The 16,107-nt window shown below is 37.7% G+C and overlaps 1 protein-coding gene across 1 annotated transcript in view; it reads left to right on the forward strand.

Annotated features, from left to right (window-relative positions):
* The window catches only part of LOC150090037 (snake venom 5'-nucleotidase-like), a 143,154-nt gene that overhangs the window by 32,839 nt on the left and 94,208 nt on the right, over nt 1-16,107 (forward strand). Inside the window, exon 5 of the mRNA XM_090390154.1 lies at nt 11,487-11,612. Coding sequence (XP_090246280.1) covers nt 11,487-11,612 — 126 coding nt within the window. The remainder of the gene's footprint in view (nt 1-11,486; nt 11,613-16,107) is intronic.

The raw sequence follows: 16,107 nt of genomic DNA on the forward strand, positions 1-16,107 counted from the left end.
ACTTTGCCCTTCACAAATGGCTTCAAATTCACAAATATCTACTATCAATTCCTTAAATGTTAATCTCCAGGTGGGGCAAAGATAACTTAGTTGATTTCAATCCTTCTAAAACTCAGTTCTATCTTATATCTCGCAAAAAGGATTCTTCTACTCCTATGCTTATCTTCAGTGACACCCCGATTTCTATGAAAAATCATATGTCTCTGTTGCGATTACCCTAACTTCTAATCTCTCTTGGCATAAGCACATTACAATATTGCTTACCCTACATCTAAAAAAACTTAAAACTACGTTTTTCCCTCTCTTAAGCTTCTAGGTTCCATTCAAAAGAGGACATTAGGTTAATTAATGACTCATCTCTAACAGAGCATCTCCTCTCTCTCTCTCTCTCTCTCTCTCTCTCTCTCTCTCTCTCTCTCTCTCTCTTTCTCTCTCTCTCTCTCTCTCTCTCTCTTTGCTGTATGCCTTTTCTATAGAATACTTCCATGGGCACCGTTCTTCTGAATTGGCTTCTATAATTCCCGTTCTCTTTCAAAACAGTCCAAACACATGCTGCAACCAGTCGACATTCTTTTAATATCCAACTTCAAACTCAGAGCCAACTTTTCTTCTTCATTTATTCATTCAACTTCTGTTCTCTGGAACAACCTTCCTTCATACATATTTTCCGAAAATTACAATCTACAGAAGTTCAAGACTAATGTCAACAAATATCTTATTTCATCTTCTCACCCTTCAATCCATACACAGTACTAATGGTTCTAATACCTCTTGTTTGGGATTTTCATAAAAAAAAAAATAATAATAAAAAAATAAAATGAATGTAGAGTCAATGCTTTGCCATATGGCAGCAGTACTGCCAACAAGAGGTAAACATAACCACTATTAGGTAGGTGGTTATAATGTTTTAATTGGACAGTGTATATAATATAAATGCTATCATATGGATGTATGTTATTTTATCTATGGCAATTAGAGCAGTGGTTGCCAACCTTTTTTATATTACAAGCCAATAAGTATTATTTGTTTTGTGAACATCCAAATGTATTCTGCAGATATGGTATTTTTTTTTATAATAATAATAATAATATGCATTTATTTGCAAATAAGATTAATTACATAAAATATATAGAGTGCATATAACAAATATTTGTTTCCAAAGACAGCAAGGGTAAGAGGGGGAAACCCTCTTACAAGGATGAAAAATTCCAGTTAAAAACTTCTACATACTGCTTACAGAGGCTTGTGCACTCTGGATTCATTATAATTGTGGATTATTGTGGGACACAGAGCGAAACAGAAGACAGAATAAATAATGACTAGTTTAATACTAATTGTAAAACACACGTATATAAAATACATACAAAAGCTTTCGGTTTTTATGGTAACCTTCATTAGTCAAACTGACAGTTAAGAGTGTGGAACATGACTGGCATGTACTGCCAGTCATGTATATGAAACTGCGTGGTTAATTTTTTGATGTGGAAGCCTGTAGCTGTGACGTATATGTGAATGTTGCCAACGTTCGTCATATATCAAAATGGTTGCTTCAATAATAGGGTGGACATGACATCCACTGCTTCTGTTGACTGAGGTATTACAGCATGTGATGTTCAATGACTCCAACCAGGCACAGTGGCAGGACCTGTCTACAGTCACGACATCATGGTGCGGGTCAATGTTGTGGCAAGTTGACCAGAAGTGTTCTATGTCTGCTAAGCGGATGGCTTTTTCATGTTCCGAAAGACATTTGCCAAGCTGTCTCCCAGTTTTCCCGATGTCGCAGCTAGTGCAGTCACGGCAAGAGATGCAGTAAACTAGACAACTTTGTAGTAAGGCGGGAACCAGTGTTTTCACTCCAGAGATGAAGGATCGTAACTTTCTGCCTGGGAGCTGTACGCTGTTTATCCCATGCGATTTTAGCACCCTAGAAACCTGTTGTGATAGGTTTGGGTAGTATGGGATAAAGGTGCTTGTGGTTGAGTCATTACTTTGGATGTTCCTGTTGGTCACTACATGGTAATATGTCTGTAGGTCACACCTGTCAAGGGTACTGGTGGGATAGCCACACCTTGCAAGATCTGCCTTGACTTTAGCAATCTCGGTGCGCCTCTCATCTACAAAACTAGAGTGGGTTCGGGCACAGGTTAACAAGGTCCGTGCAGTGCCAAGAAGATGGCTGCGCACGTGTGCTGGCCAAAATTTGGTAAATTGGCCAGCACAGATTGGTTTATGGTAGACAGTTGTCTTCAAGCGCATGTCTTTGCGTCGGACAAGGGTGTCTAATGGTAAAGTATTGTCTGATTCTAGTTCGATGCAGAATTTTATGAAAGGCTACAGAGAATTGACGTGGTCTAAGAGCCAGTCACCCAAATCTCTGGAGATAACCACAAACACATCATCCATGTAGCGACACCAAAAGGTGATGGGATCTGGTACATTTGTAAATGCATGACCCTCTAATTCTTCTATCACAATATTTACCGTGACTGAACTAACTGGGGAACCCATGACTGTGCCATGCACATGCTGGACAGCTGGAGACCAACAGGAGACCCGTTGTCTCCTGTTGTGACTCGCCGAGTTATGAGTTGGCAAAGTTTGTCTCGGGGCTCCTTTCTCCCCTAGTAGGCAAGACCACAACACCATCTCCAACAGTAGTGAATTTATAGAACGGATCAAAACCCTATCCTCTCAGAAGATCAAATCATGGCATCATTTGATGTAGTGCCGCTTTTCACCTCCATCCCAGTGGAACTTGCCATCACATGTGCAAAGGAACTCTTGGATAATGGCCAGACCCTTGGCAGCAGGATCGAACTAACGCCAGACGATATCTCCACCGCCCTCAGACTTTGCTTAACAGGTGGCGCAATTATGATCAATGGCGCAGCCACAGGTTCCCCAGTTAGTTCAGTCACGGCAAATATCGCAACGGAAGAATTACAGGGTTGTGCAGTTACAAATGTATTAGATCCCATCACCTTTTGATGTCGCTACGTGGATGATGTGTTTGTGGTTATCTCCAGAGATTTGGGTGACTGGCTCTTAGACCACGGCAATTCTCTGTTGTCTTTCATAAAATTCAGCATCGAACTAGAATCAGACAATATTCTACCATACTTAAGAGACCCTTGTCCGAAGCGAAGGCACGTGCTTGAAGACAACTGTCTTCAAGCACGTGCTTGAAGACAGTTGTCTTCAAGCACGTGCCAATCTGTGCTGGCCAATTTACCAACTTTCGGTCAGCACACGTGCTCAGCCATCTCTGGTCAACCCGCCATGACATTGACCTGCATCGTGATGTCGTCATTGTAGATAGGTCCCGCCACTACTGGCAACGCGCCTGGGTTGGAGTCATTGAACATCACATGCTGTAATACCTCAGTCAACAGAAGCAGTGGACATCTTGTCCACCCTATTATTGAAGCAACCATTTTGATGAATGACAAACATTGGCAACGTTCACATACGTCACAGCCACAGGCTTCAACATCAAACATTTAACCACGCAGTTTCGTATACATGACTGGCAGTACATGCCCTCGTTTCCATGCTGTTAACTGTCAGTTTGACTGATGAAGGTTACCATAATAACCGAAACCTTTTGTATGTATTCAATATTTAATATATGTGTTTTACAATTAGTATTAAACTTGTCATTATTTATTCTGTCTTCCGTTTCGCTCTGTGTCACACAATAATCCACAATAATTTTACATACCGGTTACAGTTTTTGAATTTATATGCTAACATGTTTACCTTAACCATGGAAAAGTAAGCTGAGTCATTAATGTACCACTCCACAAGGATATTCCAGAATGTGGGAAAAAGCAATCTAATTTTTTCAATCTCATTGTTTCAGTTGACAGACAAGGGCCAGAAAACTACCAGGTTTCCAAGAAATCATATTCTGTGAGGAAGATGTTGAGAAACATCTACCCCAGAGCATAGGAGGAGGGTGAGATTCTATGAACTAAAATGAATTAAATTATGAGGAGGATGAGGTTCTATGAATTAAATCCTAAAAATGAGATTCTATGATTTAAAAGCTGGTGATGAAGATTACTATAAATAGTCAATCTCAAGGAAAATATGAAGAAATCCAACTTTTTCGCTTAACTGTCTGACTAACCAGTATTCTAAATTCTAAAACGAGTATTCCACTTTGTTTGTTCCACCTACACAACAGCAAGAATATCTTTGCTATTAGGTAGATGTAGCCCTGGATTCATTATGGCACAAACTCAAAAACAAGTGTTGATAGTGTCCCATGCTAGTCCATGTTGACTTAGTTGCTTTCCATGGTTATTGTGAATTTGTTGGTTGCAGATCTCTATTCCAAAGAGCTTGTTCCATCTTATCTGACAGATGCTCACTTGGATTGAGAATTGGTGACTGCGGAGACCATTGTAGACTGAATTCACTCTCATTTTCCTGAAACCATTTCTGCACATTTATGACCTTGTGACATGCTGCATTATCCTGTAGGAAGAATCTGTTTTCAGGTGAATGCACTTCAGTGATGAAGGGATATGTTCAAGAGTGTGCTGCCAGTCTGTTAGCAAGGGGGGGGTAGCTCCTTGAGAAGAATTTCAGCTAAGGGTTATCCCAGGTAAAATAATGTGACATTTTGTCAAACAATTTTTTTTTTTTTTTTTTTTTTTTAATAAAGGGGCTCAGATAGTCACCAAAAATTTAACAAGGGGCTTACACAAACCTCCCCATGTGAGATTTTTCTTTTGGCCTAACTGTAAATCATATATCATACACGGATATATGATTTATAGATAGACTACAAGAAATTTCTTGAAGTTTTTAATTTCATTAAAAAGTACTGTGCAATGGTTTTAAAGATTCTGTTATGCGCATGTCAATGAGCAAATTAAGTTTGCTAAAAATGCATTGATTTTATAGTGCAAAGCAATTCACAATGAACTGCCTTGGTATTGTATCTGTATTTTTAAATAAAAACATCCAAAAACTACTTCCTAAGAAGTACACTTTTTTTTTTTAAGTTCAAATGCAATATCAAGGCAGCACCTGGTGACTGGGAAATTCTATTAGAAAATGTAAGTGGGACTTTGCAGACTGTTGATGAAAGTGGATACCACTGAGATTAGAATTGAGACCATGTGTATTTATGAATCGAATGAGGAAGTTTGTGGGAGGTTTAGATCTTTCCACATATAAGTTTCTTTTAGTTTGACTATTTGTGATGCCTTCATTGAAGTGAAGGACTTGAATGAATTATTGAAATTTTTGGATGTGACATATTTAAATACCCATCTCCTTCACATAATGTGTCCTTAGTAATGCCTCCTTTATGTACACCACACAAACTTCCTCCAGTAACTAGATGGCAGAGTAAAGGCAGGAAGATTATACATTATCTGGTCTGAATGGCTCCTATAAAGAATTGCCAATTGGTTCAGTTTGATGGATTATCTGTTGGTTGGCCTGTGAAAACCATTTTAGAGCTATATCCCTAAAATGTAAGGAATATTGGATCTCACTAGATACCCATCATAACTTCAAAACACATCGCTTATACTGCATGATAGAAGAGGTGGGGTTTGCCCGAGCTTTTCTCTGGAGACAATGTGTTTTCCCACTTCAAGCCTCCAATGAGCAAAGTAGCAGTATCGCACCAGGTGCTGAGAGCCATCTGCCACCTAGCATTGCTTGGTGACATAGAGAGAGAGAGATGGCATTGCCTCTTTGATGTGGATGCCATGCCTCTATCCCTGCTTACATTGGTTCACACATAGATGGGCACCACCAGTATACTGGGTGTAGTATTTCAGGCCTCACATGGAGGGGGGGGGACACCCAAGTTTTCTAATAGTCTCACCATTGTGAAGGTGCAAGCAATGGATCTGGTATCACAAAAAAGACCTAACTTCACTGAAATTTGGTCCACTTGATTCAGAAGTGAGACCTGACTATCAGTTCAATGTTTTAGAATCTTTTTACAAAAAAAAGATTCTAAAACACTGATGGAATAAAAGAAATTTTTTTTTGCCAAAAAAGGTCTCTTTTCTGCCTGTTTTGGTCAAAAAAAAAAGATCTCATTTTCCTTGATCTGCTTATAGTTACCTAATCTCCAGCTTTTTGAAAATTGTAAGCTATGCATTTAATATGAAAAATAATTATTTTTTTTCTGGAAGATATAAAGTAGTAGCTATAAAAATAAGAATTTTCTTTATGGCTGCTACAAAAAAAGTGCAGATTCATTAAATTTAAACAAATTTCTAAATAGGAAATCAAATAAAAGATAATTTTTTTATTGAAAATAATATTTTGAAAAATACATGAAAGTTTATGGTTATAGATATATCCATAAACTTCATGCATTTCATCCATAGTATTGCTCTTGAATGAAACTATTATACCTGTCACTCTTGTTAGATGAGTTGTTATTATATGAACAATATAGTTCATGTAACTATATAATAATAGTTCATGTAACTATATAATAATAGTAGTTCATATAACTATATAATAATAGTAGTTCATATAACTATTTAATAATATAGTTCGTATAATGCAATTCCACAGCTAATTATTGAGGGGAGAATGGAAGAAAGCCTGGGAGAAGGCATACATTGTAGTAGTAGTAGTGGCATGTGATGCAAGAAAGCAAGTGTATGAGCTTATGCAGCATCAGCCAAAAAACAATCACACCATTCCCTCCAAATGCCTGTCCAGTTCCTCCTTAAATTTATTTAACCTATCAACTTCCACAACGACAGATGGAAGTTTGTTCCAGCAATTAGCCATCCACTTGCTAAAGGCAAATTTCCGCACATCTATTCTAAATCTGTCTTTTCTTCATTTGAATTTATGCCCCCTTAGGTTTGTAAACTGAACAAGTGGAAGGATTCCATCAGAATTCAGTTACTCAACCCATTCAAGGCTTTATACACCTCAATCAGATCACCGCGCAGGTGCCTAGTCTCCAGCCACTGCAATTTGCAGAATTTAAGCCTCTCTTGGTAAGAGGACCCCTTCATTCCCCTCACCAATCTTGTTGCTCTTTCCTGTACACGCTCAAGCAAATCTACATCCTTCCTAAAATGAAGCCTCCAGACCTGTACGCAGTATTCAAGGTGCGGCCTGACCATTTCCTTATACAGAAGGACAATCACCTCCTTCTCCCTGCTAGCAATATATCATTGACAAAACCCCATGACCTGCCCTGGCATCCTGTCTGCATTGTTCAGAAAACTTCATATCTGACTGCACAATTACTCCCAGGTCTTTTTCATTTTCTACCTCCTTAAGTGTAGTACCACACAGTTGGTACGTTTCTCTGGGGTTACTTCTACTCATATGCAGTACTTTGTATTTTTCAATGTTAAACTTCAGTTGCCACTTCTCAGCCCATCTGCCCAAAATTTCTAGATCCTGTTGCAGTAGCACACTGCCATTACTGTCATTAACAACCCTGCCAACCTTTGTATCATCTGCAAACTTCGACACTAAGCCTGATATACCTTCATCAGTATCATTGATAAATATACAAAACAACAGTGGACCCAATACCGAACCCTGTGGGACTCCACTAATAACATTAGTCCACGAAGAGCAGCACCCATTAATTACCACCCTTTGTCTTCTCCCACTCAACCATCCTTTTATCCATTGCAGCAATTTACCCTTAATACCATTTTGCTCCAATTTGTACAATAGGCTTCCATGTGCAACAGTGTCAAAAGCATTCCTGAAATCCAAATATATGATATCACAATTATTTTTTGCATCCAGTTCCTTTGTAACCACATCATAATATTATCCTATCAAATTTGTCAGACAAGACTTTCCCTTAACAAACCCATGCTGTGTCTGAATTATTGCTGCAGTTTTGTCTAGATGATCCTGCAATGCATCTTTAACCGGTGACTCCATTATTTTACCCTGAACAGAAGTTAAATTTACTGGTCTGTAATTACTCGTGTCACCCTTCGAACCTCTTTTGTGAATTGGGGATACATTTGCACATCTCCAATCCGTGAGGACCTCCCCCGAGTCCAAGGATGCTCTCATAATTATGGCTAAGGGTTTGCTTAGTTGCTTTGCCGCCTCCTTTAATATAACTGGATAGATCCCATCCACTCCAGGTGCCTTTCTTATGTTAACTTCAACAATTTCTCACCTCTTTGCTCTCAGTTATTACAAAATCATTAAGCACCCTGCTACAATTCGATAACCTTCTGCCATTTTCAAACCTTAATAACTCCTCATGTGTCAATGTAGATGCAAAATACTCATTCAGTTTGTTTGCTATCTGAGCAGGATCATCAACAGCTGAACCATCGATATCCAGTGGACCAATCAGATTCATCCCGTTCCTTTTAGAGTTTATATAAGTAAAGAAATCCTTGTTGTTTTTCTTAGCATCTTTTGCCAAAGATTTCTCGTAATCTGCCTTCGCCTGCCTAACCTCCTTTGTGACCTGATTACAGACTAGTTTATATCTGCCATAGGCTTCTGAGTCGCTTGATAATTTATATGCATCCCATGCATTTTTCTTCTCTGTCACGAGTCTCATTAGTTCATTTGATAACCATTTAGGCGTAAACCTTGAACAGTATTTCTTAATAGGTATGAAACTTTTAGTAGCATCCACGATTAATTCCTTGAATGCTTCCCACTTAGAATTTACTGTTGGTAACATAGTCAGTTGATCCCACTGTACAGAATTTAAAAACTGTCAGAGACCACTGTACTCACCTTTACGAAAGCAAAAACCCTTTCCTTTACCCCTGATGGTAATTATATTTTTAAGTAAATACCACATCAGTACACTGTGATCACTGCCACCTAGTGGTTCTTTTATCTTCAAATTCTTAATACCCGAATGATCACTGCTGATAACCAGATCAAGAGTATTACCCTCTCTGGTTGCCTCTTGAATATGTTGCTGCAGAATACAATCATCCAATAAATCCACAAAAGTCTTACTAGTGTGTTAGTGACCAACCCACAAGTTCCAGTCAATATCTGGGAAGTTAAAATCCCCCATTATAAGACATTCTGATTTGCTAGCCCACTCTATTTCTCTGTACAATTGTTCATTGTACTCATTCGAGTCATTAGGCCTATAACACACTCCTACTCTTATTTTTGCTTTTGCAGTGCTTATGTCAACCAAACTGACTCAACAGTGCACTCTTCATCTATATCAACTGGATGCACTTCTTTTGATTTTATGTTTTTCTTAATTAACAGCATAAGACCTCCTCCCAAGTACCTGCCCGGCAACCCAAAGGTCGCGGGTTCGATTCCCGCCTTGGGCTTGGATCAAAGTACTGCAAAAAACCTTGGGCGGTGCAATATGGCCACAGAAGCCGATGTGCCAACAACTACCAAATCAAAAAAAAAAAAAATAAAAAAAAATAAGACCTCCTCCCTTCCTATCCTGTCTATCCTTTCTGTACACATTGTACTCCCCAAATTCCAGTTCTGCATTCCTTATATCTGTGTGACACCACGTCTCTGCTATCCCAACAATATCCACCTTTGATGTGTTGACCAACACTTCAAATTCATCAAATTTATTTACTATACTTCCAGCATTGGTATACATGCAAGTATACATGTTCCTATTCTTATTATTAGTTACCCTAACACATCCCATATTCCCACCTGTTTCACGATGATTGCCATCAGTCCCTGAAACCCCCAGCACCCCTCACTCCAGGTCGCAACTTATTTTAATAGAAGTTGTGCAAGAATCACCTTCACCTCTGCCTGCAGCTACTTTTAACCTTTTAGTGTGTGAATCCCCCCCCCCCAAGCTAGCAGTTTTCCGACCCACCTAACACTGCCTCAATAGCATCAGCAAATATTCATGCACCCTTTCTATTTAAGAGTATACCATCCCTGTAGAAGCAGTCTCTCCTGTTAACAAGCACAGACCAGGCTGAAAAAAATTTTACCCCTTGAGCCTTGCACATTTCCTCCAGGGCCAAATTGATTGACAAGGCTCTCATCATGTACTCCCTCCTATCGTGTCTGGGCAGAATTGCAGACACTTTCGAATTTAACTCTAATTGAAGACTTTTTTGCAACATTGACTTGTACTTGTTAAGTAAATCTGCAGATCTCCTACTCTTAATGTCATTGGTGCCAACAAGTACAACAATATCACCTTTTGTGCCCTTAAAAGATGACATATGCTTTACATCATCAACTTTTGCCCCTGGCAGACATACCCTGGTTTTGTTCCATCTATCCGTTTTACACAATATATTCCCCATCTCCCTGACAATAGAGTCACCAACAATAACTAGTTCCTTTGGGACCAGCACATTCTGCCTTGGAGATTGCCGCTGTGTTGCCTGATGCCCAGGAGTGAGCTCTGGCGTTGAGTTTGGCAGCAGAGAGCTTGACGGGTCCCTCGTATTAATTTCTTCGAGGGCATCTACCCTACACCTGAAGCTCTCATAGAAGCTCAGTAGAATGCTGAGTTGATGCCTAATTTCTAGACACTCTGCACCTGGCACACACAAAGACATCCTCCTGTGCTAGATCATATTCTGTTCCAGAGAGTTCGGCAAACATTTCACAAGTAGCACATTTTTTTAGGCTGTGATGCATTGGAGAATTGTCCCCCTCAGTTCTCCCCCGAGTCACAGCACTCCTGCCACTTTGTGCCCGTTGCTTTGCTGCTCTAGTCTGGGGCATGATATTTTTAATTAATAAGATCAATAAATTTAATTAAATAATTGTCAACACTACGCTATTTAATAGAATCCTAAATGCAGTGATGCGTATTACGCTATATAATTATACGTTAGAGCTGCCTAGTTACCACAATTAAAAATTTGAATTCCCTACTACTCTATACAAAAACAATGGCTGCAAGATTCGAATGAAATAACGATTTTACGTATATTAAGTAGTAATCTACAAAAGCTCTTTATCTAATTTAAAATAAAAATAACCAGCGTAACAATAACTATAAGACTACGTATAAAGTACAATATAAAATAACAATTAGGTAAATAAAAAGGCAAATGCTTATTGCTTTTTTGGAGCCTGTAATTCACAGCTGTAATTTTTAAAGAGAGTCAATACCCTCTCTCTAATGTGGCTCAATAACATTAATAATTGGGCAGGACTGAACACCAAGCAGCTGTTCACAGCTACCAGAGACAGAGAGACATTTGCCATGGTGGTCACCGACCTCCGTTAGGAGATAGCACCCAGAGAAGAGAGAACAATGTAGAACATTAATTTCTGTGTGTAATCATTTATGAACTCATAAGCTGTTTGGGTCACTCTTTACTATAAATTACAGTACAGAAATTTATAAGATAAAGTATTTTCAGTATCTAATTTCCATAGTCAGTTGGTTTTGTGTTGTTAATGTTTAATTATATTTTATATGTGAAAGCATTTTTTGCAGTATATTTGGATATGTTCCTGCAGCCATGTATCTGTTGTATTTATTTCATGATTCACCTTTGATTTTACAGGATGGTGTGGATTATGTTATTGCCTTGACTCACATGAGAATGCCTAATGATCGTCGATTAGCAGAAAAAGTAGATGAAGTTGATCTCATATTAGGCGGGCATGACCATGTTTTTGAAATTATTGAGGTAACATTAACTTTGCAGTTAAAATTTTTGTGTGCTGTATTTAAACATATCTAAAGCCAAAAACAGAATTACCCTAAATTTAAGATGCTCATTAAATTTTAAAAGTATTTAAAAAAAATTACTTAAAATTGTTTTTGCATACAATAGTTACTAGATGTTTATGTTAGATGTGTGTATTGATTCTTTTGAAAAGAAAATTACAGTATGATGCAGATATTCCTAGAACTTAGGAACAATGACAGTACTTCAGTTTGGAAATTTATAAAATGATTATTGTATATACAATATTTGTTAATTTGTTTGGGCTTGGCTACAGTTGTTAATGATGTATTTTTATTTTTAAAGCCATTATTATAAATTATTCTAATATTTCTAAAATTATGATTGCTTTCAGACCAGTACGTAAAATTTATATAGTCAGTTTTCCAACAGGGATGAAGAGGTATTTATTCGGTCATCTAAATATAGCATAACGGTGAGGCCACATCTTGAATACTGCATACAAGTTTGTAAACCTTATTTTAGGAAGAACGTAGATCTGTTGTAGAGGGTGCAGATAAAATTAACAAGTTTAGTTCGAGGCACAAAAGGATATTCTTACCAGTTTCTATAAATTACATTCTGTGGAACCCAGGCATTTGCCTTGCTGACCTAATCAAAGTGTATATGATTTTAAAAGAGTTAAGTAAACTAAATTCTAATGGCATCTTTACACTTTCTTAGATGACACACATACAAGGGGACATAAATTGAAAAAGGATGACTGCACAATAGATATACAAAAATTTTCTTTCAGTCAGAGAGCAATTGATTGTTGGAATAAACTTCTGCCAAGTGTTGTGAGAGTGGGTAGTCTTGAGTAAATTTAAAGAAGGATTGAACAGATTTTTAGGATTGGGCAGATGAAATTGATAATTTTTTTTTTTTTTTTTTGTGGCTAATGATATAAATCAAATTTTCTTTTGCCAATACTAATAGTGAATTACTCTGGTTAATAATAATAATAATAACAACAACAATTACTATGGTTGACCTTTATGTTAAAATGAAACATTATCCATCCTTAAGAAAAATGTGGATTAAGTTGGACTGCTCTCATAAGGTTCTTAAGCCTATTTGCAATACTACATTCATCTTTCTAATCCTGTAAATATTTATATATACCATTCAATTCTGAATACTTATAATACCTACTGAAACATCCATAATTCATATATCAATAGTGTATTTAACAAATTTTTCACATTTGTACACATTTTTTAGTATCATAAAATGTGACTTAAAATGTAACTGAAAGGACTGATTTGTAATATCCTAATAACTTGATGATAAAGTGTAACTCATAAAAGCAATAATGTAGGTACAATAATAATACATTTTGCTACCTGTGCTACCAAAAGATTCATTTAAATTACCTAATTTTGCAACATATGTCCTTCAGAGTACTCTCCTTGGAACTTACTGTACTTCATCAAACCCAGCAATTCTGCTATAATTGAAATCTTGTCTAATTTATTTTATTTTATTAATTATTATTATTCTGTCAAGTATCTCGTGTGGTTTTTGCAGAATTTCAAAGACCTTTTTTTTTTCTCTTTCCTTTAAGGTTCAAGATTTCATTATTGAAAACTAAGATTTGAAAAGTCAGGCTTGGGATTGGAACCTCACACATCTGGTATTTGACCATAAACTGTTGGACAGATAAACCAGTTTTTTTTTTACCTTTGAATCTTAAACTACTTGAATGTTTGTGATTTCAGTAAAAAAACTTCTCCAATGGCTGTTGTCCTTGTGGGTAGCACTGTGGCACATTTTTCACTCTTCTTCCCACTCTAGGTGGAAAAGGCCTGAGTTCGAATTACATCATATATTGTGATGTAATTCGAATTACATCACAGTATATGATGCCACATAGGCTTAGTTGCTTTGGCACTTGACACACAATAGCAATAGTTAAAGGCTATTCATAACTTGTCATGTTTCTGAGCCATTTTACCAAGCTTAAAAGAAGACTTGCTGCAAATGCCTTATTTGGATGTGCAATAATTTGGAAAGTAGTAAGAATAGTACATTGCCTGCTATGGATAATTTTGACACTAATGCAACAAGAGCTGAAACTGACTATAAATTATTCTTTTCCTTTTCTGTATGGTATATCAGGATCTTCTTCTTCTTCTTTGGTCCTTAGCTGGCGGCTGGGGGAGACGGTTGGCCATGCAACCAGTACGCTGCTGTAGGTGCCGCAGGGTTTCGGACTTGCTCTGTGATGTTCTTCCATGCTTTACGATCCATGGCGTCGGTCCTGGCCTGGTTAAGGTCAAGACGTTGGCTTTTCAAGTCATTTTCCACTTGCTTGGCCCACATTTTCCTAGGCCCAGTCTGTTGGATGCTCCATTGGATGGTTCGTTGTCTCCAAAGGAGTGTGGATGGTATTCTATTTGCGCCCATTCTACATACGTGGCCAAACCATCTAAGCCTTCGCTTCTGGATTTGGTCAGCAATGGTTGGTTGCTGTTGGCATCTGGCGCGGATGGTATCATTAGTGATGCGGTTGCGAAGTGAGATGCCCAAGATCTGCCACAGGCATCGCATTTGGAATACCTCAAGTTTGTTTAAATCTAGCTTGAGACAAATCCATGTTTCTGATTCGTGGTGTAAGATCCACTCAGGATCTTACACCACGCATCAGAAACATGGGAGAAAGGCTCTACTCCCTCTGCCTGAGATCAGCTAACTACAGCCTGATCCAAGAGGAATTGAAGAATTTCTACTGTCTGACAGGATTCTAATCCAGATCTCTAAATCAGTGACAAGTAGCAAAACACTATACTGTCATTTTAATAATTGCATTGAAATGAAGATATGCGGTGTATCAGCATCTGGAGATTAGGGGAAATTTGGAATTAATATATGGCGTATGATGCTGTTTCTCAAATCCACGTCTCGACACAAGTATATAAGCAAAGAATTGTAACTGTGTTACTCTAATACATTTTGCGGTTCTTCTGTCTTCTGCGTGTTGTAGTTCCTCGTGCCAACCACCCTCTCTGCGCAGGAATAGCAACAGATACAACATAGGGTCTCCATTCTTATTTAGCAGTGATATAATTCTACAGCAGTCACCTGTAGGATATATGCATATGTCTCTATTTGCAGGTGGTTCCCCCTCCAACAAATATTGCAGCAACCTCTGTTTTTGGATTTAGGTGCATTATATCATCTCTTATCTAAGTCCTGGTCTTCTATAAATGCCATGTGCACATTCATTGTTGGATTGGCTTGGGTTATTTGATGCATTTGTTTATATGACTCAGCGAATGGGTTAATTTATCGCAGCATCTCATCCAGTTGTATCACTTCGGCCATACACAAGGGTGTATGGCCGAAGTAATACAACAGAATTGAAAATATAAAGTTGCCCATATCCTTGCTTATTTGCCTGGTTTGAATATAGTGGTGAGACCAAATGGTAAATCTAGCCATGTATTCTAAAACAGTATGGACCATTTTGAGGTGGTGATTTAATCTCTGCACTCATTGATGCGAATGCCATTGCTGAGTTGTACTCTCTTATATGTTCTCTGTAGTTATTTGTTTCACATGTATCCCTCATAAGCAGCTCTTGTAATACAATAGGTGTCTTAGACATTGGTTCGAGTGAAACCTTTCCATCAAGACAGCATTTAGTGTATTTATTTGATGTGTTTAACTCATGTCCCCAATATCTTGCAATACTCATAGTTATAACACATTTCCTATATCATGCTCTTCCACATTAATTACAGCTTGTTAATTATTCACATCCAGTACTTCTATTTGATTAGTCCTATGGCATTTCCCCCATCTTCTCATTTACAACCTTGCTTCTCTTTCTTCAATGTTTTCTGTCCATCTCCATAGTCGTAGAGTCTCGTTTCAGTCTCTTAGTCTATTAGATCTCTTCTCTAATGTTTCATTAGCATTTCTTCTACATTTTCTCAAAGTTCTTACACACTGTTCAGCCATTTTTACACTTAAAACTTAGGACAGTTTATTAAAATTGAAGACAGATAAAATAAACATAACATCGATAGCTTTCAGGCATAGGTTGCCTTTCTTCAGTTGAAAAACATTAGTGCAAAAATTAATAAAGAATGCCCGGTATGGTGATCATGCGAGGTGAACTGTGTGAACAGGTGCTGGCAGCAATTAGCAGTTGGAAAATTTGGGCAGCTTACCAAAGCATTTTATATATATAGATAATAACCAGGAAGATCGCGTTGACAAATCGTTAGAGATAGGAAAATAATGTCGAAGAGGTTTTCATTTTAGAACAGGAAATTGTCAACTCATAGTTGCTGCAGGGTTGCAGTACAAAATACTCCATTCAAAGACTACTTGATCTCAATAAAAGCAAAGCTCCTTTACATCCAACTGACAAAGCAAAAAAAAAAAAAAAATCTTTGCAAAGAACCAACGCCAGTAGGTAGTTTCAAATTGGGAAAAGAAGTTATTC

This window comes from Mastigoproctus giganteus, chromosome 2 (genome assembly GCF_048544385.1).
Source record: "Mastigoproctus giganteus isolate SK-2022 chromosome 2, ASM4854438v1, whole genome shotgun sequence".
Taxonomy (NCBI): domain Eukaryota; kingdom Metazoa; phylum Arthropoda; class Arachnida; order Uropygi; family Thelyphonidae; genus Mastigoproctus; species Mastigoproctus giganteus.